Source organism: Poeciliopsis prolifica, unplaced genomic scaffold, assembly GCF_027474105.1.
Source record: "Poeciliopsis prolifica strain line A6 unplaced genomic scaffold, Auburn_PproV2 SCAFFOLD023, whole genome shotgun sequence".
Taxonomy (NCBI): Eukaryota; Metazoa; Chordata; class Actinopteri; order Cyprinodontiformes; family Poeciliidae; genus Poeciliopsis; species Poeciliopsis prolifica.
Genome location: NW_026562398.1, coordinates 7,333,061 through 7,354,308, shown reverse-complemented (window position 1 = coordinate 7,354,308; position 21,248 = coordinate 7,333,061). Strand labels below are relative to the sequence as shown.

Sequence of the window (21,248 nt, the reverse complement as noted above, 5' to 3'; positions counted from 1 at the left end):
TCTGGTCTAATCAAAAAAAAAAAATCTTAATTGCAATCTTTTTCACCCCTAAGCTTCCAAACTTACCCCAAACTCCTTCAGACTAGCCAGAAGTAATTAGCAAACACCTGGTGGAGCTACTTCTCATTGAAACGCTTGTAAAAAACACATGGCTCATTTAAGGAGTTAATAAAGGAGCCACGTCATAAAGACTTCCTGAAGGCGGAGTTTCAGAAACAGGAGTTTTTAAAGTCAGAGGCCCAATTTCAAGGTGTTAAATTAAAAAAATCACATTTCTTTTAAGTCATATTTGATATATGTAACATATTTGATGATGTTACAATCAAGTGTACCATCACTTGATTGTGCTGTAAAATGTCACTATGTGCCTGTAGAACACAAAGCGGCAGCGGCCCAATTTGTAAGGCGTTATATATAAAATTAAATATCAAATATCTGATTTTCCCTCCTGGAGCCGCTGCCTCCACCACCTAATCTCAGGTAAGCAGATGATGCATGGATTTTTAATCCAATGTAAGACAAGCTTCACCCAACCTTGCAAAACAATCTGAGTCATTAATGCATCAAAGTTTTGATTTAGACTTTACTGCCTCCTGGGATAAGGATGAGTCAACATGGAGTCATGTCTACAGATGAGATCAGCTGAGACTGGAGCAAGTTACCACATCAGGTCTTTAAGTAACAGAAACTAAGCAGGAACAGGTAAATAAATAGGTATAAATAGCGTTAACTTTCTGGAAAGAGCATTTAGTCCAAACTCATGTCTTCGTCGTCGTCCTTCTTGTCTTTGGAGTCGCTCTCCTGGTCTGACTTTGTCTCCGTCTCCATGGCTTTGGCAAAAGCCTCCACATCTACAAGAAAACAGGAGCAAGTAGTTCAGTTTCAATAAAACATCTTTGAACACGATGTTAAAACACTGAATAAGGGAACAATTCAGGAAAAATGAATGAGTTCAAAGAATCTCTTCTATCAACCATAATGAGTAAGAATCATATCCCAGACTCTAGCATCTTTCTAACCGTTCGGCCAGACAGAAATTTAAAGAGGAGCTGCAAAAGCAAAAAGGCGGATTAGCTGTTAGCACGTCATGTCATAAAACAACTGTCTTCAGTCAGAGGCCTCTTCAGACTCATTGTAAAACTCTGACTGCTACTGGAGCTTCTTTCTGTCAGCAGCATCACCATCTGCAACAATCCCTTTGGGATGATAAAGTATTTTATAACCTTATTTAATGATTTCAAATGAACCAGTGAAAGGTGTGTTAAAGTTATTATTTCTAAAAGAACTTTTAATCTGATAAACAATCCTGATCTGAAAGTATAATCTAATTTGTTTAATATGACTCGATATGAGAGTCTAATATTAAGTTTCTCTATCAATGAGCCAAGAGGAGCAAAGTGCACCGTCATTGTTGATGCTTCACCACCTACCAGCAGGTGGTGCTAGTGTACCATAAAAACAAATGAAGACCAAACAATAACAAACACACTAAGTACTATACATATTGTAGCGATAGCACAGATTATTCAGGTCAGGAAAAATTAATGTTTTAATGTAAAATCCTAATTTGCAAAAAAGTATAAATGTGAATCATTCTGTTCCAGAGTAAAAATTACAGTTTAATCTTTTGTTCAATCTAATTGGAAACATAACATTTGGAACCATGTATTACCTTTTGAGCTGGGATGTTCAAACTGGGGCCCGGGGGCCATTTGCAGCCCCTGCACTGATTTTGTGCGGCCACACCGACCACAATTCAAGAATAAATTCAAAACTACAAGTTTTGAATTAAAATTTATTTACAGAAATGACCACAAAGTGACTATTGGTTCTGGTTCCCCTCCATTGTCATGGCAACAAGGACCACATCTACAAGTAGAGGAAAGCTAGTTATCTTTATCTTGGTTACTTGTCATGTCAGTTTAAATAAAGTCTTACCTGTGTTTTGTTTTTTAAAAACTTGCTTGAAATAATAAGACTAGCAAAATTAAAATGTTTAGTTTATTGTTGAGTAGGTAGAAAGGAAAAGACAATACTTGAGTTTTAAAAAATTACATGTTTTCAAGCTACTTTTAAGCTGATGGTTTTGAAGAACATGAAAAAGTTTGGACACCTCTGGCTTAGAGACTGACCTCCTTTATTGGCAGCATCTACAGCCTCAGCTGGGAGACCAAACTGGTTCATCAGAGGCCCCAACTGGCCGGACGCCAGAGCGCTGCTGAACATGCTCATGGCCTGAAAAGAGACACAAAAACCAAATATTAGAGGTGAACAAAAACGAGCCGAGCCAATCGACATTTGTACCTGCTGGAACTGAGGCGAGCTGAGCGTGTTGTGCAGCTCCTCCGAGCTCTGCGGCAGAGACTCGCCGGACGGGAGGTAGGGCGTCAGCCTCTGCTGCACCTCCGGGTTGGCCAGGATGGGAGCCATGACCTCAGGGGTCAACACACTAGCCAGGTCCACTGCAAGAAACAAACACACCAAAACTGGTCTTTATCTTTTTGTGCAAGACATTGGCAGCCAAACTTTTTGAAATGCTCTTTCACTTTCTGGCATTTACAAATTCGCCACAAAACGCAAAATGGTTAAAAGATTTTATCAACCAATTTAATAAAAATCTGAGAAACACGTCAGACTTTTGCCGCTGAGCGCTGCAGTGATGTTTTACACAGTTTGATGTTTTAGAAACTCTTAATGAGGCATTTTTCTGATTGGATGGTTGAAAATTAAACTTTTATCACTTCTTTTTGGCCAAATACTAAAGTATAAATGAAAAGGTTCAGTACAAAGTTACACAAGACTTTACTATAAGGTCAATTTTTAAATGAAAAAAAAATGTAACAGCAAATGTAGAATGGATGATCAGATAATTGGATGTATGGTTGGATGGATGGATGGATGGATGGTTGGATGTATGGTTGGATGGATGGTTGGATGGATGGATGGATGGATGGATGGATGGATGGATGGATGGATGACGGACAGTTGGATGGATGGTTGGATGGATGGATGGATGGATGGATGGTTGGTTGGATGGATGGATGGATGGATGGATGGATGGTTGGATGGATGGATGGATGGATGGATGGATGGTTGGATGGATGGATGGATGGATGGATGGATGGATGGATGGATGGATGGATGGATGGTTGGATGGATGGATGGATGGATGGATGGATGGTTGGTTGGATGGATGGTTGGATGTCCCCTCCTCACCTCCCTGGCTGCTGGCCGGGACGTTCATGGTGGCCAGGATGCTCTGCAGGTCTCTGAGCTGGATAGGCTGCGTTGGATTGGCTGCGGCTGCAGCAGCGGTGGCAGCCGGGATGGAGAGGGTGGAGGCCGTGGGGGAGGGTGAAGACGTGGCCAGGGGGGTGATGGGAGTGGTGGGCACCTGGGTGGAGCCCAGCCGGCTGGCGGTGGAGGTGGAGGTCGGCGTGACGGCGGTGGACGGACTGGAAAACAGGAATCAGATGAGAGTCGGCCTCCAACTGAAGCCGCTTCTATCATGAAAACAGACGGAGGCACCTGGTGGTGGAGTTGCTGACTGCAGGAACGCTGCTGCTGCTGCTGCTGCCCAGGAGGTTGGCCAAGCCCGGCCCGGCCAGAGCCCCCAGACCGCCTGACGTCAGGAGAAACACATCACCACAGTCGCTGAAAGTTACCAATTAATTCATCTAAACTTAATCAAATGAGCGGCCATTTTCTTACAAACCTGAGCTTCCTCTTGTCTGCCATCTTCCCATAACACCAAGTGAAACATTTTTCATAGTATGTTGAATTTAAAAAAATAAATGTATCATTATTTTGTGTTAAATGTATTAAAAGTCAAACTGAACAAATAGGAAATTGTACTTTTCTCACATTGGAGTAGAAAAATAAAAAAAAATGAAGATCTGTCCAATCAGAAGCGCCGACTGTTGCTCTTTAAAGTTAAAACTTCGCTCCATGAAGTGAGTTAACTCACGAAAATCATGTTTTTTCTCCCCACCATGTTTCCATTTTTCTTCGTACCAAATCAACAGTTTTCAGTGAATTTGTTGAGTGTTTATATTTCCAAACAGAGCCGCATAATTTTCCTCACACCGGATTCTGTTCGGACCGTTTCTCTTTTCCGTTACAACACGGCGGCGCCGCCATCTTTAATCTGCTTCAACGGCTCCACCTACAAATGACCAGCGGCGCCCTCTGCTGGATGGCGGCCAAACCACAACACTAAAAACAACGGTCTAACTGGACTTTATTAGTCCAATTTAATCTAATAATTAAATGACAATTAATTATAAATGTATTGTTTACATCCCTAATTACAACACATTATCTCCACACTGCTGCCTTCACGTACCGATCCCGCCCAGTCCAGTGGGTCCGATGAGCTGCATGAGCTGGTTGTGACTCATGTTGCCCAGAAGGCTCTGCAGACCACCCTCACCTTCAGAAAAAGACAAGGAATAAGAATGAAGCAGAAGTGAGGGTTTATCATCTTAAAGTTTAAATATTGGAGCATTCTACCTCCCAGTGCAGACAGGTCGTGTCCTCCACTGCCGCCGCTGCCCAGGGAGCCTGGGATGGGCGGGTTGTTCAGGTACTCGTTCACTTTGCGGCAGTACTCGTCATCCTTATCGTTCTTTGGTTCCTGAAAACAGAAAATAATAACTCACACACTATAAATTTCAAGTAGCTTTTGTTGCTGTCATAAACAGCAACACACAGCTCTTCAATGTGTCTTTCATGTGACAAATCCATGTATAGTTAATTTTAAAAAATTTTAACCAAAAAAAATATAAAAAGTGTGATGCACATCTGATTAATCCACCCTTGAATCAATTATTCTTTTGATTAATCGACAGAAGAAAAAAAAACACCATCTGCAGATCTTTCATTTAATCAATTAAGCTTTTTTTTTTATACAATACTCGAAATACATAAAAACATTAAAATAAACAAATAATTCAATTTATTTTTTACATAAGAAAGGAACATTTTTATTGCCGAAAAGCAATAGCAGCATTCATTTAGTAAATCTGAGACGGGTGAAGCTAAAACTGACACTGGAGGAGACTTGACTCAATTGCTGCTCTGAATATGTTGTTTTTTGAGTCTGTATGCTCAAGATGACAATTAATTGATTACTAAATTAGCTGGCAATGATTTCAATAATCAATTAATCACAAATTTTGTGATTAAACGTTTTTGCTATTCAAAAAATGGGCGTTTAGAGGAAGAGCCAAACAGCATGAAGCAGCTTCCAGACAGTCTGTGGAGGACGATTGGTGCCAAAAATGTCCCAAGAGGAAATTAGTGATAAAGTCAACAGAGTTTGATGTGTTTTGGCTTCAAACCTGCATCCAGAAGAAGAGTCTTTTAGAGCCGGCTTTAAACTTCAGCACATAAACCCGCCCGGTGGTGCACTGGTTGACCCGTTTAAACTCACAATCATCAGGGAAGATAATCAGGTCCTAAACGGAGAAATCAAGGTGATATTAGAAAACCCAGCTGCAGGTCAGTTTGGTTAAAAATCCACTCCGTCCCCTACATCATCCACATTCCCGGTGGTGCGATCCTTCCAGCAGAAGTGGATGAGGGAGTCATCCGTCTGCTGGATGTAGACCTGACCTTTACGCTTGTCGGGGGTCACCGTGCTGCCCTTCATCGTCATCTTACCGGCCCGAAACTCCACCAGGTATTTGCTGGAGGAGCCGCGGGAGCCGGACACCAGGCTGGGGAACAGGGCGCCGGACGCCATGATGAGGAGGACTGTCTGCTGCAGGAAGGGAGACACAAACATCTGGAAGGCGGTACGACTCCTCAGCTCTGCTCAGAGGTTTGTATGAACGCTGCATCGACACGGACGTCTTGAGATTGGCTTTGTGAGGGTTTTTGCATAGAACAAAACTACAATGGTGTTTTAGGGCCTTTGTGGCAAGAAGAAAAAGAGTAAATTTCCACCTATAAATCACAAAAATGTTCTAGAAAAGACAAAAACCTTAAACTATGAAAAGTCAAAAATTTGCTAGGAAAAAACTCAGAAATGTTGAGATTAATCTCACAACTTTGAGGGGAAAATTTTTAAATTTCTGAGTTTCAAAAGTTGTAGATTTTCTAGATAATAAAAAAAGAAGTCCAGAACATTTCAAAAAGTCAAACATTGTCAACTTTTCAAACAAGGAAATTTTTTGTTCTTTTTTTTTATTATTAAATAAATAAAATTCTGACATTAATCTCAAAATTTCTGAGTTTTTTACAAGCTTTGAACTTTTCAAACTCAGAAATGTCTTCAGACTTTATTTTTAGGATTTTTTTTTTTTAGATCACAAAAAAAATTCTTTGACATAAAAACATTAAAATAATATATATATATATATATATATATATATATATATATATATATATATATATATATATATATATATATATATATATATATATATATATATATAATTTTGGCTCAAATTTACTCCTTTTTTTCTATGTAAAATAGCCCTAATAACCATTAGGTGAAATAACTGGTGCACTTTTACATTTCTCCAGTCCGTGGATGGATATTTAACCCGAGGAAATATCCTATATTGTCTTCAGTTTTATTTTGTGAATTAATTCTGCAACCAAGCTTCAAAGCATAATTTTTACTGATTGGTTTGTTTGGGTTTTGCCAATTCCCACCAACAGTTTTCACATTTGGTCATCAAATACATTTGTGAAATATCTTAACCTTTCAGTCATATAAGCTTAACATCACGTTAATATGAATTTTTCATGCAACATACTAAGATCAGGTCCTCTGAATAAGGTTAAGAATGAAAACAGGTTTGATATTAAAAAAATATAAAAATACTTCAGATGCTTAATGTGTTTTTGTTTCACAGCCCACTATAAAGACACACTTTATCTTGATGAATTTTGTGGAAACTGATGCAGGTGTGCGCATCCAGCTGGGAGCAGACTTGTCCCCGTTCTCCCATGAAAACAGATGAACTGGAGCGGGTCCTGCTGCAGACGCACCGCGGACATGACTCTGCATCCTGCACACAAAGGTCTGTTTCCAGCTCCGAGCCGCCACCGCTCGGCTGCAGCTTCACATTTTATCCCTACCGATTTACCATGCAGCCAGAGCCGTAATTTACACCACAAACCTGGACAAAAACACCGTTTATACTCACATTTCTGCCGGATTTATCCTTCAGCTGGAAAACCACAGAACTCTGCGACGCCCGTTTGTGATTGGCTGAACAGCAGCGGAGCTTCGTTCTGATTGGCTCAACCGAGCGTCAATATGAGGGCGTATAAATCTGCTGCGCATGTTCGGTAGAGACGACAAGTTAGGTTGACGCGTCAAACTAAAGACACAAAAGTAAATCAAAGTTATTAGAATTTTTATTATAGCGCTGGCAGCATAACGGAATTAAATTAGACCGACACTAAACATGTCAAACTAAGAGATGTAAGAAGGTTAATAAAGTAGATTTATGCAACTATTTTATTTTTACTAGCTAATTAGTTTGATGCGTGTTTTACATCAGCAGCTGAATTAAACTAAATGTAACCAACACAAATAAAACTCCGAGGTTAAACCAGGCTATAAATGCACTAAGATGCAGATTGTTCTCCAAATTAATTATTTTTTTTCTTAATTGTGAAATATATTGAAAAATACTTTAGACAAATTAGTGAATAAACTACAATTTTAGAAACCATACTAAACTTTGACTATCAAAATGTAAAATATTAACAAAATGCTATTATCAATACATATTTTTAATTGAATTATATGAAAGGTGATTCCTTTATAAAATGTAATACATTTGATTATCAAAAGTTATCCAAAACAATAATTTAATTATTAAACATCATTAAATTTAGAGTTTAAAAAGCTGGGGGGGAAATGCACCAAAACTTGTCATTTTTTATTATTTAAAAAGAGAAGTTTTTATGTCAATATGTATTTTTTTCCCTTTACACCTTAAGTATAAGGAAAATAATAAGTATATAACATCAAACATAACAAAAGCTAAATAATATAACCTTAAGTGAATACTTTCAAAGTAAAAATAAATGTATTCCAAGGCTGATTCGATAAATCAAAGAATTTTAGAAATAAATTTTGTAATTGATTAATCGTTAACTGGAGTATGTCAGCTATAAAAAAAAACCACTCCAACTGCAATTAAGCCAAAACTCTATAAATATATATACATTTTGAATTTAAGATAAAAAATACTGTCTGTAATTCTGCCCAATTTAGGCGGGACCCAATTCAATTTCCGTAAAATAAAAAATCTATTCTGCATCGTAGAGTGAAAAAAAAAGTTATGTACAAAAAATAAATTTAAAATAAAAGCAAACTAGAGAAAACGACCCATATTCTAACTGAGACATCTATTTTTAAATAATTGCAATCTTACTAATTTTCTAATTGAAACACTTAAAAACCACCATGAAGCAGCTCATTCTGTAGTCCATAATTTATTATTTAATATGCTTGTATGCATATGGTTTTGGGCAACAGTAACAGAGGGGAGGAGGAAAAGAACGAACAATGTAAACATTATCGACAGAGGAGAGACATGGGGGTAAAAGGATGAAAATATCCGTCAGATTGAACCTGCAGGCTTCAAAAGTGCTTTAAAAACAGAGTAAAGGGAGAAATTCTGCTGTACATGTGAGTGCATAAGACTCTGTGTGCTGAAATCAGCATTTTTTATGCTCAACAGCAACAAAAATCTGCTGCAGCATCTACTTATATAGTGTTTCACTTTCAGCACTCTGCATTTCTGAAGAGGAAATTGGAGTTTGTGGGTTCACATTTCAGGAGAGGACGGATCGGTTTGCATAGGTTCACGGCGTCTGCAGCGTCACGAGGCGAGTCTGAAAACGAAGCTCAGTGTCTACATGGAAACTTAAAGCTTTCTCTGTCATGCAGTGCTGCGCCTCCTTTTAAAACCCAACATTTATCCAGAGCACACAGATGCTTTCAGAGCAACATTTCCCTTTTCTTTTGATGCTTTTGTTGTGTTTCAACTTAGAGACAGTTTCACATCATTTTAAAGGTGCAAATTAGCTTAAATTGTCCACAAAAAACAAACAAATCCAAACAAACATCCATGCCAACATTCTGCTCTGTACGGAGCCCCCTAAAGGACATGAGGGATTTTTTTCTTTTCCCTTGAAATAATGTATTGTTCCGTTCACAACTGAATACTGAAATATTTTCTGCTGAAATGTAAGATGTGAGAATGTGGATAAACCTTTTTGTAAGGTTTATCCATGAAGTTTTCTTTTTTCTTTAACGATAGAAATGCTACATGCAACAGCAAAACAGGTCAAACATGGGTTTTCCAGGAAAGAAAAATACATTAAATTATTTTGAGTATTTTTGAGTTATTTTCATTGGTAATAAAAGTAATCTGAATGTTTTGATTGTGTCTTTCGATTGGTTGGTTTAAATACAAACATAAATACACAGTAATAGATCAATTTTAAATTTTAATTTGCACCAAAGATCTAAGAATGTTTTTGTACAAAAAATAGACCAGGGTGTGTTCGGTAATTTATTCATACACCTCTAGGGGGCTCCACAGCTCCACGTTTAAAGGTTTAGAAAAAGGAGAAGAAGCTCAATAATCATTTAGTTTTCTTAACTGGATTCCTGACACTTATTTTTATTTTTATTTTTTTTGCGTTTTTCAGAGCATAAAGGTGAGAGGCAGCCACAGTGTCAAAATCAAGGCGTCTGTCCATAAATGTTTCTATACTCAGTGCAGGAAATCATTATTTTATGGCTCTAACTTGTCTATTAGCATCTTGGTGAACATGCAAGCAACGTTTTATTTATTTTTTTCTATACACAACTGTATATTTGTACCGACAGTATCCACTTACGATAAAAGTAAACATGGCTATAAGCAGCTTGGTTGTTTTAATCTCTATTCACAGAAACACTTGTGACATTTAAAGATATGTAGTGCTGAATAAAATAGACATCTAATGTCAGAGTTGGTTTTATGAAAGTAGCAGGTGTGTTTAAATAATCCCTGATATTTAAATGCAACATGAAGTGTTTGTATGACCTGAACTAAAACGTTTCTGCAGCTCGTTTGTGTTTGCAGAGCTCACACTGGTGGCAGGTTTAAAAGCCTTACATGGCGAACGTTTAGGGTAAATAACAATGAAGATGTCTGACGTCAACGTTTCTCTAAAACTCTCCCGCAGAGCATGTTCACAGTCGTGTAGCGGTTTGCTCTAACAGAGACACAGTGCCGGTCTGAATAACCTGCCCAGTTTTCAAGTCGTAGAGATTTGAGATGCGAAGTGATAATTTTCCAGAAGCACAGAGAGTTTCTCTCTTTTTTGAGTGTGTCAGTAAATGTTGGGACAGTCCGTGTACTTCCTGTCAAAGTATCCGCCTGTGTACTGCCAGTCCTCGGCTCCGGTGAAAGGGTTTGTTCCCATCCGGAACCACCTAAAAGGAAACAGACAAAACCTGCTTTTAGAGAGAAATCAAGAGTTCCTGTTCAAATTAACCTTTGACCTTTTTAATTAAAGACACAAAACAAACAAAAGAACTGAGTGAAGCTCTAACAAAATGTTTGTGCAGCAAACGCTTTTGTTTGTGCCGCTATCTCTTTAAAGGTTTCTAAATAAATTCAAATTTAATTGTATGGGCACACCGTAAAAACACAAATTATCACCAAGTATTTTTATCCAGTTTCTTGTGCAAATCTCTCATGACACTTGAAATGAGAAAAACTAACTGACAAGTAACTTTTCAGCAAGATATAGGAGTTTGTTTTAGGTCAGCATTGATAGAAACATTCTGGTTCCAGTGTGAAATTATTTCACTGATCATTTATCCCATGTTATAACCCGAGGCCTTCCACACAGACTCTCTTTACTAATATAGGAAGTCTTCCTTTATGAATAATAAGGCGAATGGTTGCACTGGATTTATTTAGGGGTTTCAGAGTAAAGAAGACTATTCCGCCATCTTAAATGCTGTGAATTAAGTTGCCTTCTGCATGTTCCCCACTGACAACTTAACATTTTTTTCTGATTATCTTCCACCAAATCACTATGACCGCAGGAAGCGCATTTAACAGCAACCAATCATCAAAGCTCGCCAGACCGCAGCGCCGGGTAGACCCGAAAACGCCATCCTCTCGGTAAGGGATGTTTACGGTTTACTCAGGGACAAACTGCGACTAACCCACTGAATTGATTGACAGGTGCCGTCATATCAACTGAACAAGCGCCCGCCTGACATTCAAAGTGTGTAACAGAAGTGACGAAACACCAGATAGCCCCCCTCCACCTCAAAAATGAATCCGGCGCCGCTGCTGGCAGCTATTAGCTCTGACCTGGTCGACCACTCCTCTTCATCCTTTGATCGCTCTCTGCGTGCCGCCCTCTGTTTTTCCTCTAATCGCTCCTTCTCTGCACTCGCTAAATCTGAAGAAAGCAGAAGAGTCAAGAGTAATAAAACACATTTAATGAATAAAACATCATGTTTTTGTCATGTTTTCGTACCGATGTCTCCATGTTCCATGGCTCTAATATCGGGCCTCAGACGGCAGTCCGTTGGCGCCAGCAGCCTCTCCATCCCGGGCTGCAGCTCGTTTAGCGTCACAGCAAAGCTGGTGAAGTTATACATCTACCAAAAAGAAAAAACAAATGTTGCTTAGGAATGATGGTTTGTGGGGCCCCACATGAAAATCCATTTAGGGCCCGAAAAATGTTTGGACCGGCCCTGTTTGTAGCACATTTCAGCAATAAGGCAATTCAAAGTACTTTACATGAAAAAAGGCATAAAAACAAAAAAGAAAACCATAACAAAGAGAAGTAATGAAAAGTTTCAATCAAGATTAAAAATAATGATTTTTCTGTTATTAGTAATCAAAAGCATCTCCTTAATTTAAAGGAACTCAGTGTTTTGGCTGTTTTGCAGTTTTCTAAAAGTTTGTTCCAGATTTATGGTGCACAGAAGCTTAATGCTTCTTCTCTATGTTTGATTTTGGTTCTGGAAGCAGAACAGAACTAGAACCAGGAAACCTGAGAGGTTCTGGAAGGTTGGTCCAACAACAGCAGATCTTTAATGCATTGTTGTACTGAGCCATTCAGTGATTTATAAACTAACAGCAGTATTTTAATATTTTAAAGTCTGTTCTCTCAGACGAAGGTCTTTAGAACTGGGTAGTCAGAACGCCAGCAGCAGCAGCGTCTGCAGAGCTGTGGTAGCTACGCTCACGACCTGTTATAACTTGAGCTAAGGGGAGCATGTATATATTAAATTAGAGGGAATCCAGGAATGAGCCTTGTGGTACTTCACATGTGATTTTTGTCATATTTGGTGAAAGGTTTTCTATTGACACAAAGTCAAACCAGTTCTTCTTTTCTCAGACTGAGCAGTAAATGGCAAAACAAAACATTTCAGATCCATGAACATATGCATAAGAAAAAGACGTATTGTGGTTTGTGAGACAATAATATTGATAGCAACAGCAAAATAAGCCTCTGTTATTAAAGATGTTGATAAAGTCCAATCGGGTGATAGAAGTTCGTCTTTGTAACCGTCTTTATGTGGCTCTGAACGTTCAGGTCAGAGACTTCAGAGTTGAATCGTCAGTAATTTTTACTCAAAAGTGCAGGAAGGATGAACCTGCCCTGCTTGCAGGTGCTGAAGTTCAGTGCTGACATTGATAACTTGACTAATCAATTAAATGGTGGACACTTTAAATCCTCAAGATCAACGTCAAAACGTTTCTGATTCCTGTGATGAATGCAGAATTCAGCGCCGACCTGCGCTGAGTGACTGGGCCGCGGCGTTATCCTCCACAGTAAGGCACTTCCTGGTATCACAGTCACTGTATCCTGAACTTCTGGCAAGTCGTCGTCGTACTCTGCTTCACAGCTACGTTCCTACACAAACGGACAGATTAAAAAAAAGGCGTCACATTCAAACCGTTGAGGCCAAACCAACCGAGCGGACGGTTCAGTGCAAACAGGTGAATCATGGGAACTACGGTTGCCACAAACTCAACACATTTCAAACAACAATGGCATGTCATTGCAAGACATCATGGATTAGGTGCTGGCAATGATCTAATCAAACAAGTACACTATAAACATAACTAGACAACAGCAGTCAGCACACTAGAGATATCAAACACGCTGTTACCTTACCTTACGCTAACGCCACTGCATGTTATTGTGAAAGGAAGAGATACCGTTTGAGAAAACAGATTCAGGGACATGTCAAACAGGTTACTGACAATCGAATGAGTTTACAGAAACGTTCCTTTCACGCCGGATGGAGACCAGGCAACATCAGATTGTTGGAAACATTCTGCACATGTCCAGCGTTTCCCCCAGTGGATTATAAGCCTGGAGGGCCATCAGGCTTTACTTGTGCCCCCACCAGGCTTAGCATCGTTCATTTATTCAAGTCTTTTTAAAATGTTTGCATTTTCTAAGATTTTATAGTTGGTGTGCAGGTATTAATTTTCCAGTGTTTCAATAACATATGAATCGAGTAATATTTTCAAATTTTCTGTCAACTTTAAACATTTTATAACTCAAAAACACGACCGGCTGAAACAAACCCTCCAACGATTCAAGTAGCTTGATTTTTAAAATTCCTGAGGGAAAATTTATCTGCCTCGAAGCTCCATTAACTTCAGTTTTATTATTTAGTGCACCATATTCCAGCTTATTTATGTTGCACAGCGCTCTCACTTGAGCCTAGGAATTATTGACAAAAGCTAAGTGTTAGCAGCCTAACGTCAAATTTTCAAATTCGGTTCGGTACAGAAAGGTAATTGTGGGGATGCACAAATATGAAATATAAAAAAATTGAGCTGATGTTGATATCCAATAGTAACACTGCTGTTACGGTAGAATTTATCAATATTTTATCATATTAATTTTTTATTCAATTACTTGATTAATCGTCAGAATAATCAAGATATTATTTGATTACTAAAATAAGTGTTTACAACAGTTCTAATCCTATTGTAATCATATTTAGTTGTGTTGATAAGTTTGTAAATTAAAACGTTTTATTTAAAAGTAGTACATTTTTCATCCGCAGGTGTTACAAAGATTCTGACTGAGAAGTGAGACTTATCTGTTTATTTCCAATTCAGTCTGATCATATTTAAGGTTTTTTTAATAGGTCAATAAATATTTGTATAATAAATTAATAGATTCATGAGAAAAAAAAGCTTTCAGTTGTGACATTGATGCACCAATTTGTGTTGGTCTACAACATAAAAGTTCAAAAAAACAAAATAAATATTTAGTTATATTCAGAAAAAATTCAAGAGTTGTGAATATAAATAGAGAAAAAGCCTTTAATCAAGCAAAGACAGTAATTTAATCCCATAAGATTAGTGAGCAGCCGGGTCTCCAGCCGAAGAGAAGGGAGGCTTTTCTGCTCTGCAGACGATCACAGGTGAGAAAAAGCAAATTGGCTCAAAGGTTTCTTACTTGTTTCTTTGGGTCGCTCCCCGTCTTCTTCTCTGCCGTCTTGTGCGTTTCATAAAGCTTGGGGTCGATGCTGTACACGCACTCCGTCCACTTCCCGTAGATGACTCGTCTCTTCTTCTTACTGGTCCAACCACAGCGACACGATCGGTTCAGAAAACAAACAATCACAAATTATGCCTCACAGACTGGATTCAGGAGGGCTGGGCGACTCGGCTGTAAAATAATATCTCTTTTTATTTAAAAATTTTTTAAAATTAATATTTTTTAAAGAAAAAAAAATCGATCCTATTTAAAAATCAATCTTATTAAATTTTTTTAATTTTTTTTAGAGAAGTTGTTTATTTTCTAATAAAGAAATTGCTGATGAAAAATACTTTCAAAACCAGCTTCTGTGAGATGTATGACAGATTTCTAGAATTTGTGTTAATTATGAGAATAAAGACACAATAAACATGCAATTTTACCAGAAGGACATCTTAAAATGTTGAGAAAAAACACATTTTAATTAGAAAAAAAATTAGTAATAAGGATCGATCAGGGTTTTTTTTTTTTTTTCAAAATAAACTCAAAGTCCTGATAAGGATAATTTGATGAGTTGAAAAATTAAGTATTTCAGTAAAGCCTATTGCAAAGTATCACTTCTTATCTGTCATTCTAATTTTTCATTATTTTTTTCAGGAGTTTTCATAAAAAATGACTTTATCCTCCTGATATCATGACTTTATTCCTGTAATATTATGACTTCATTCTTATCATAAAAACATAACATTTGTAGCCTGGCTCTAATACTTTGTCGGTGAGTTGACCTGAATTCAAAGTCCAAATAAACAAAAGCTTAAACAAGATAGCTGCGTTGGGCGAGCTGACAACACTCGAAACTATCGAAACCCACGAGTGCAATGGTGGTGAAAAAAAAAAAAATCAATATTTTCCAAAAATGATACCTTTAAAAACCCCAAATTTATAAATGAATAGATAAAATGGATTAATCGCCCAGCCCTGGTACCTGACCTGCTGCTGTTCTCACCTTCTGTCTTGGATAAATCCTTCGACTTTGTGAAGATCTTTTCCAAACATCCCACATGGTTTAAAGTTCAAGATGCATTTATCTCCAGTGCTGAGGAAATCAAGGCAGCATGAGGGATAAATACTCATAATATGCTTTTCCAGCACCAGTAACTGTACCTGTGGTTGACTATTTCCACTGTTCCGTATTGTTCGATCCAGAGTTTACCCAAAATGATGTTATGGACGCAGCATAATGGATTCGTCCAGGTGTACGCCTCTTTATGTCTGTGGTGAAAATACAGCATCATAAGCACAGTCTTGATATCCAAGAAGATCCAAACTTTCATAACTGGATTAAATATGAAGCTGCTTCCTGGACAACTAGCATCATATTTAGCTAATTCCTCCTGAAACCAGGAGTTTTCATAAAATTTGACTTAATTCTCTGGATATCATGACGTTATTCTTTTAAGAAGAATAAAGTCTTATCACAAGAATAAGACTTAAAAAATTAATTATTTAATTCCTCCTGAAACCAGGAGGAATGAAAAGATTAATTGATTATTGAAATAATCATCAACTAATTTAGTAATCGATAAATAGTAAACTGGAGTATACCGACTCAAAAAGAAAGCCATTTGCAGAAAATAACATATTCAGAGCAGTAGTTAAGCTAATTTGTTTGTTTATTTGCATTAAAATATGCAAATAAATAATTTTCTTTTTGAAATAAGAAAAAGAAACATTTTATTCCCTAAAATGCTATAATATAGCATTTCTTTAGTGAATTTGAACTCCTCTATGCCACTTGAGGAGTTTTGGTTGAAATGTAATTGGAAATAAAGGTTTAAGATAAAAGACATAAATAATAAAATGTTTCTTTTCTTATTTAACAAAATTAATTATTTGTTTATTTACATATTTTTAATATTCTATAAAAAGACTTAAGTGGTTAAATGAAAAACCTGTAGAATGTGCCAGTTTTGCTCTGATTAACCAATTCAATTGCTAAAATAATCAGTTGCAGCAAATAAAAGCAACAATATGCACAACACAGGCAAAAATGAAAATAAAAAGGAAGTAAATACTTACTTTAATAACTCCAGCGTCATTGTGCCTTTAGGCTCAGCTTCAACACTTTTACCCCAGAACTTCAGCTTTGGGTAGATGGAGCCATGAAACTCAAACTCCTGCTTCAGAGACTGAGCATGGAAGGCACTGATGGGGGGATGATGGCTCACCTGCTCAGAGATCAATCTGTATCCTTCATCCTCCCTAAAATAATAAACATATAAATCAATTAGAAAACAGGCGCACAATATTAAGAAAAGCTGGCAGATATTACGATAAATATATCTCGGGTTTTACCTTATGAGTTCATATGTTTCCCCCAACAGAGGATTAAATGGCTTTCCAGTTCTCTCCCATTGAGATGCTACAGCGGAAACAGCAAACGCAGCAACAACCTGCCACCCACACGAGGACCAGATCAGAACAACTTTCACCAATCATGCTACTTCACATCTGACTTGCATAATTTCAGTGGCAGATAAAGACGCTGTAAGAAAACAAAGTCTCTGCCTCTTTAAAATGTGATATGCTAGCTAACGCTAGCTAATAAACAGGTTGAAAGAAACTGTTGCAAATCAGAGACTTCAAATATGTCACAGATTTTCAGCTTCTGGGTCAATGCTGCTACATTAACCTGGTGATTTTAATTAACTAGATGTGTTCACATGCTACACAGATGCTCTGTCTGCGCTAATGAAGATACACCCACCTTGTTTTCAATTATCTCAGCTTATAATTGCTTATATTTTTATTTATTTGTTTATTTTATTCGTTTACAGTTTAATGTGAATATGTTACATGTTGATATTAAAATGTTTTGAATAAAAAGGAGAAAAATATTGATCTTAAGCACAAAGCACTCAATGAATAAGTATAAAAATAAAAGATATAATATATATGTTGTGATAATGCAGTTTGAGCTCATATATGTTTTTATACTTTGATAGAATATTATGTTTTATTATTTCAATAAAAGTAAAACTTTATCTACTCTTAGTTTTTGTTTTTGACAGATTTTTCTACAGATTTGTTCCATAAGCATTTATACAATGTTACATTTGTTTGTTTTAAATCTGTAATTATGAACACATAAGTTGCCACTTGAACTGTGCTAAGAGGATTTAATGTTCAGGGATTAAATATACATAATAATAATAATTAGAAAAAAAGAGTAATGTTTTTCTGACAATAAAAACACATAAAATGTAAAGGGACGGGTCATAGATGATAAAATAGGGACTTGATTCTGGATGAAGTGTATTTGTTTCCTTCATCTTTGCACCAAATCCAAAAATTTGTATTTAATATGTCAATGTACCTTAGAAGAAAATAAGCAGTGATTCATTCCATAAGAAAAAAAACTATCTGATTTTCTCACGGATCATTAAAAAAAAGTTTTCCAGGTTTTGGAGCCAAACAGCTCATCTAGATCAGTTTAATTTGTGATTAAACTGTGATTATTTCCAGAGGAAATAAAAGATAAATGACCCTGACCTGCATGCGGTCGACGGCGTCTGACAGGCTGCAGGCTTTGTGGATGAGGTGAGTGTGCTCCATGTACTCCGAGATTCTCTGGAGAAAACTCAGCGGCTCGTTAAACACAACCGGCATCGCAATTTTGGAAAGCTCCTGCGATAGGAGACAAATCAAATTTATTCAAAATTATGGCAAGACATTGTCAGAAATTACTGGAAATATTCCTTTTCAACAATTACAAAATAAATCTGTGAGAAAACTTTAACATTCACACAATTCTGCTACTGTTCGGATGAGTTTGAGGCTTTTTGCAAGGCAAAGGACTCACCATTCCGATGCATTTCTTCAATATGCTCCACACACTGAAATTGCTCCTGGAGATTGTTTCTGCAGGCAGGGCTTTCCTGGTGCACATTTTGACAAAAAATATTAGAAAACTTACAAAAAGCAGCCAAAAAAACTAAAGAAGCATTAGAGTCAGGCTGAGAATTATTACTTTTAAATTATGAGAATAAAATTGAAGGACAATAAAGTTGTAACATTACCAGAAAAAATACTGAGAGTAAAGTAGTAATTTTATGAGAACTCCAACACAAAAACTAACTAAAATTAAAATGAGGAATATTGAGCATCTTGTGATTTAATAAATAACTTAATACTTTTATAACAGTTTTACAAATAAGAAAATATTTAATCTTTTAAAATATCACAATTAAATTATTATTATCAGTTGCAGGACTTTGAAGCTATTGTGAAAACAAAAGTTTATTTTGAAGAAAGAAACTCAAACTTGTCATTATGATCACATCAGATCTTGACAACTATCAGCTTTTTTCTCCTACTTTTATGCATTTGTTCTGATAATATTATGACTTTATTCTCGTAATTAAAAATGAATATATCACACACAATAAATGTAAGTAATGCTAGCTCCACATGTATAAAAACATAATTTCTTTTATCCAGTTCAACTTAAAATACACTAAAAAGTTTTCTAAAAACAAAAACTGTTTGAAGACATTCCTGCATTCAAACAACCTACAGATTACATTCGTTGTATATTACCAACAATTATCTTACAGTCAGAAGTTTTCTGAATGTTTGTATTAATTATCACAAACAAGCTAAAATGTGAATAAATGAGCCGATAAAGACAGATAAAAACCTTCTTTAGCTCAGAATCATTGTGGCTCTCTCGTTATTCTTCCTGCTGCACACCAGGCTGTTTATAATAATCACAACCATATTTTGTATTTTGGCTCTGAAGAAAATCTCAGTCCATAACTTCATTGTGTTGTGAACAAAATCTGACTGAATACTGTGACACAGCGCTCTCTGCATGCACCGCCGCCTGTTTATTTTTACACCGTTTCCAGGAAAGCCAACTTGGTGGACTCCACACTGACAGCTCAAATGTCTTCTTTGTTTACGTTTACTGTAACAGGGTATTTAGTTTTTAGTTAATAACATCTGTTATTTGTTTTTACAATTGCTGACTCTACTTTGTGTTTTCATGATGTAAAGCAGTTTGATCTGTTGAAATGTGCTATATAAATAGACTTAATTGTTTTATTTAAGTATCAAGATCAGACAAAAAGCAAAAACAAATTCAAATATGTGCATAAAATTACAGTAGATTAAAAATCAGCTCAATGTTGCATGATGTACTTGTATAAATTAAACAAAAAAATGGTCAAATTAATATAAGAAGTTCATTCATTGAGATTCAATAATAATTCAAAGCAAACTGCTGGAGTTCTTTAGATAGAAAACACTTTGATAACACCAATTTGGCATCAATAATTAAATTGAAACTACTTTTTTTTTTACTGTAAATTGGATTCAGATGATGGGTCATGAGTTGTAGCAATATAAATAGAGTGAGTAGAATAGATATTCTCTCACCTGTGCTCCCACACCCCGTTCTCCTGCATGCTGCTGCCATCGGTCGCCTGTTTGCTGTCAAACACCAGGGCATCTTTGAAACTGACCTCACAGGAATCATCAGACTCCAGTCCTGGGACGGGGCAGGTTTCAAGAAACAGAAAACCCATTTCATTCACTGAGACATTAGGAGAAACCATAACGTCTCTGTTAGCCAGCCTCACCTGTCTCAGCGTCGAAAAATTCCTCCTCGCTGTTCATACTGAGCAGAAAAAGGTAATAAAATGTTACTCAGCGGCCATGTTTCCACCGTCGGGTCCGACGTTTCTGCTGCCCCGCCTCCCTGCTAGCATCACAGACGGCCACAAACACGACCTGTAACCCGGACAGTTCTTTAAAAGCACTTGGTGGAGCCGAACATCACTGCAACAGAGGTTGTGATAAAAACAACAACATGTTCTTGGTTCGCCGTCGGCAGCAACGCTCCTCACAAAGTCTCAGCTAACGGCTAACTAGCTACTAGTATCGCGTCTGGAGACAGTTAACAGTGATCTGGAGCCAAGATTAGCTCATGGCACCAACACGTTTACACGAAAACACGTTTCTACACTCTGACACGAACAATTACACAGGACACATACCTGTCAATTTGTGTCAGTTTGGCCTCGGCTTACATAAATAACTGAAAAGTGTAGCGCCTCTGGCGCCTGCCGGAAGTGGGTGGCAAGGACACGGTGATTGGCAGGGCCTTCAGCCAATTAGATCGCAGCTAGGAAATGCCTAGAAATAGAAGGCAAAGAGCTGCTATTTTAAACTCATACAATTAATTAAAACACATGAAAAAGGAAATTTATTCCACCACCAGGCTGAATGTTAATCTTCAGACATAAATACTTATATTTAAGTTGTCGACATGTCTGAGTAGATTTGAATTAAAAATAACTAAAATTAAAGGTAGGATACAAAAGAAAAACCATACATTGGCATTTTTACTCATGTAAAAGAAAAAGAAGCAAGAAATTACTCAAGTAAGAGTAAAAAGAGACATCAAATTGTGCTCAAGTACTGAGTAACTGATCAAAACATTAATCATTTAAAAATGACATAATCAAAAGGACCCAAAAATAAAGTTATGTGGGAATTTTTATATTTTAGGGATCAAAATTAAAATCATTAATATAAATGACAGTTACAATATAACAAAATCAGGAAAAAATAATAATTTTTTCCATCATTTCAGTTTCTTTCAATAATAAAACTCATAAAACTTTAACACAAACTGCAGGTATGTGACAGTAAATTTTTGGTCAAAATTTTGTTTTCATTCA

General features: G+C 36.8%; 2 protein-coding genes across 5 annotated transcripts; both read right to left on the bottom strand.

The window, feature by feature from the left end:
• Positions 1 to 566: 566 nt before the first annotated feature.
• LOC129370161 (proteasomal ubiquitin receptor ADRM1-like) lies at positions 567 to 7,248 on the bottom strand. 2 transcript variants are annotated; one of them, XM_055045881.1, is made up of 10 exons: positions 7,161 to 7,248; positions 5,537 to 5,764; positions 5,343 to 5,459; positions 4,513 to 4,636; positions 4,346 to 4,432; positions 3,529 to 3,622; positions 3,217 to 3,455; positions 2,305 to 2,462; positions 2,133 to 2,235; positions 567 to 851 (listed from the first exon to the last, which is right to left on the bottom strand). In XM_055045881.1, exons 2-10 carry the CDS (start codon positions 5,744 to 5,746, stop codon positions 748 to 750), a joined length of 1,236 nt encoding a protein of 411 aa, XP_054901856.1. In that variant the 5' UTR covers positions 5,747 to 5,764; positions 7,161 to 7,248; the 3' UTR covers positions 567 to 747. The 2 variants fall into 2 exon arrangements, with proteins under 2 accessions (XP_054901856.1, XP_054901858.1); XM_055045883.1 differs by having other exon boundaries at positions 5,537 to 5,761; positions 7,161 to 7,235.
• A 1,199-nt stretch (positions 7,249 to 8,447) lies between these two features.
• Positions 8,448 to 20,663, bottom strand: LOC129370158 (oxysterol-binding protein-related protein 2-like). 3 transcript variants are annotated; one of them, XM_055045876.1, is made up of 14 exons: positions 20,562 to 20,663; positions 20,145 to 20,295; positions 19,942 to 20,053; positions 18,365 to 18,440; positions 18,055 to 18,189; positions 16,858 to 16,955; positions 16,582 to 16,764; positions 15,667 to 15,774; positions 15,509 to 15,598; positions 14,482 to 14,602; positions 12,793 to 12,912; positions 11,524 to 11,647; positions 11,355 to 11,445; positions 8,448 to 10,459 (listed from the first exon to the last, which is right to left on the bottom strand). In XM_055045876.1, the coding sequence occupies exons 2-14, from the start codon at positions 20,179 to 20,181 to the stop codon at positions 10,357 to 10,359; spliced, it is 1,398 nt and encodes a 465-aa protein (XP_054901851.1). In that variant the 5' UTR covers positions 20,182 to 20,295; positions 20,562 to 20,663; the 3' UTR covers positions 8,448 to 10,356. The 3 variants fall into 3 exon arrangements, with proteins under 3 accessions (XP_054901851.1, XP_054901853.1, XP_054901852.1); XM_055045878.1 differs by having other exon boundaries at positions 20,145 to 20,182; positions 20,562 to 20,662; XM_055045877.1 differs by having other exon boundaries at positions 20,145 to 20,343; positions 20,562 to 20,659.
• Between the last annotated feature and the right edge of the window lie 585 nt (positions 20,664 to 21,248).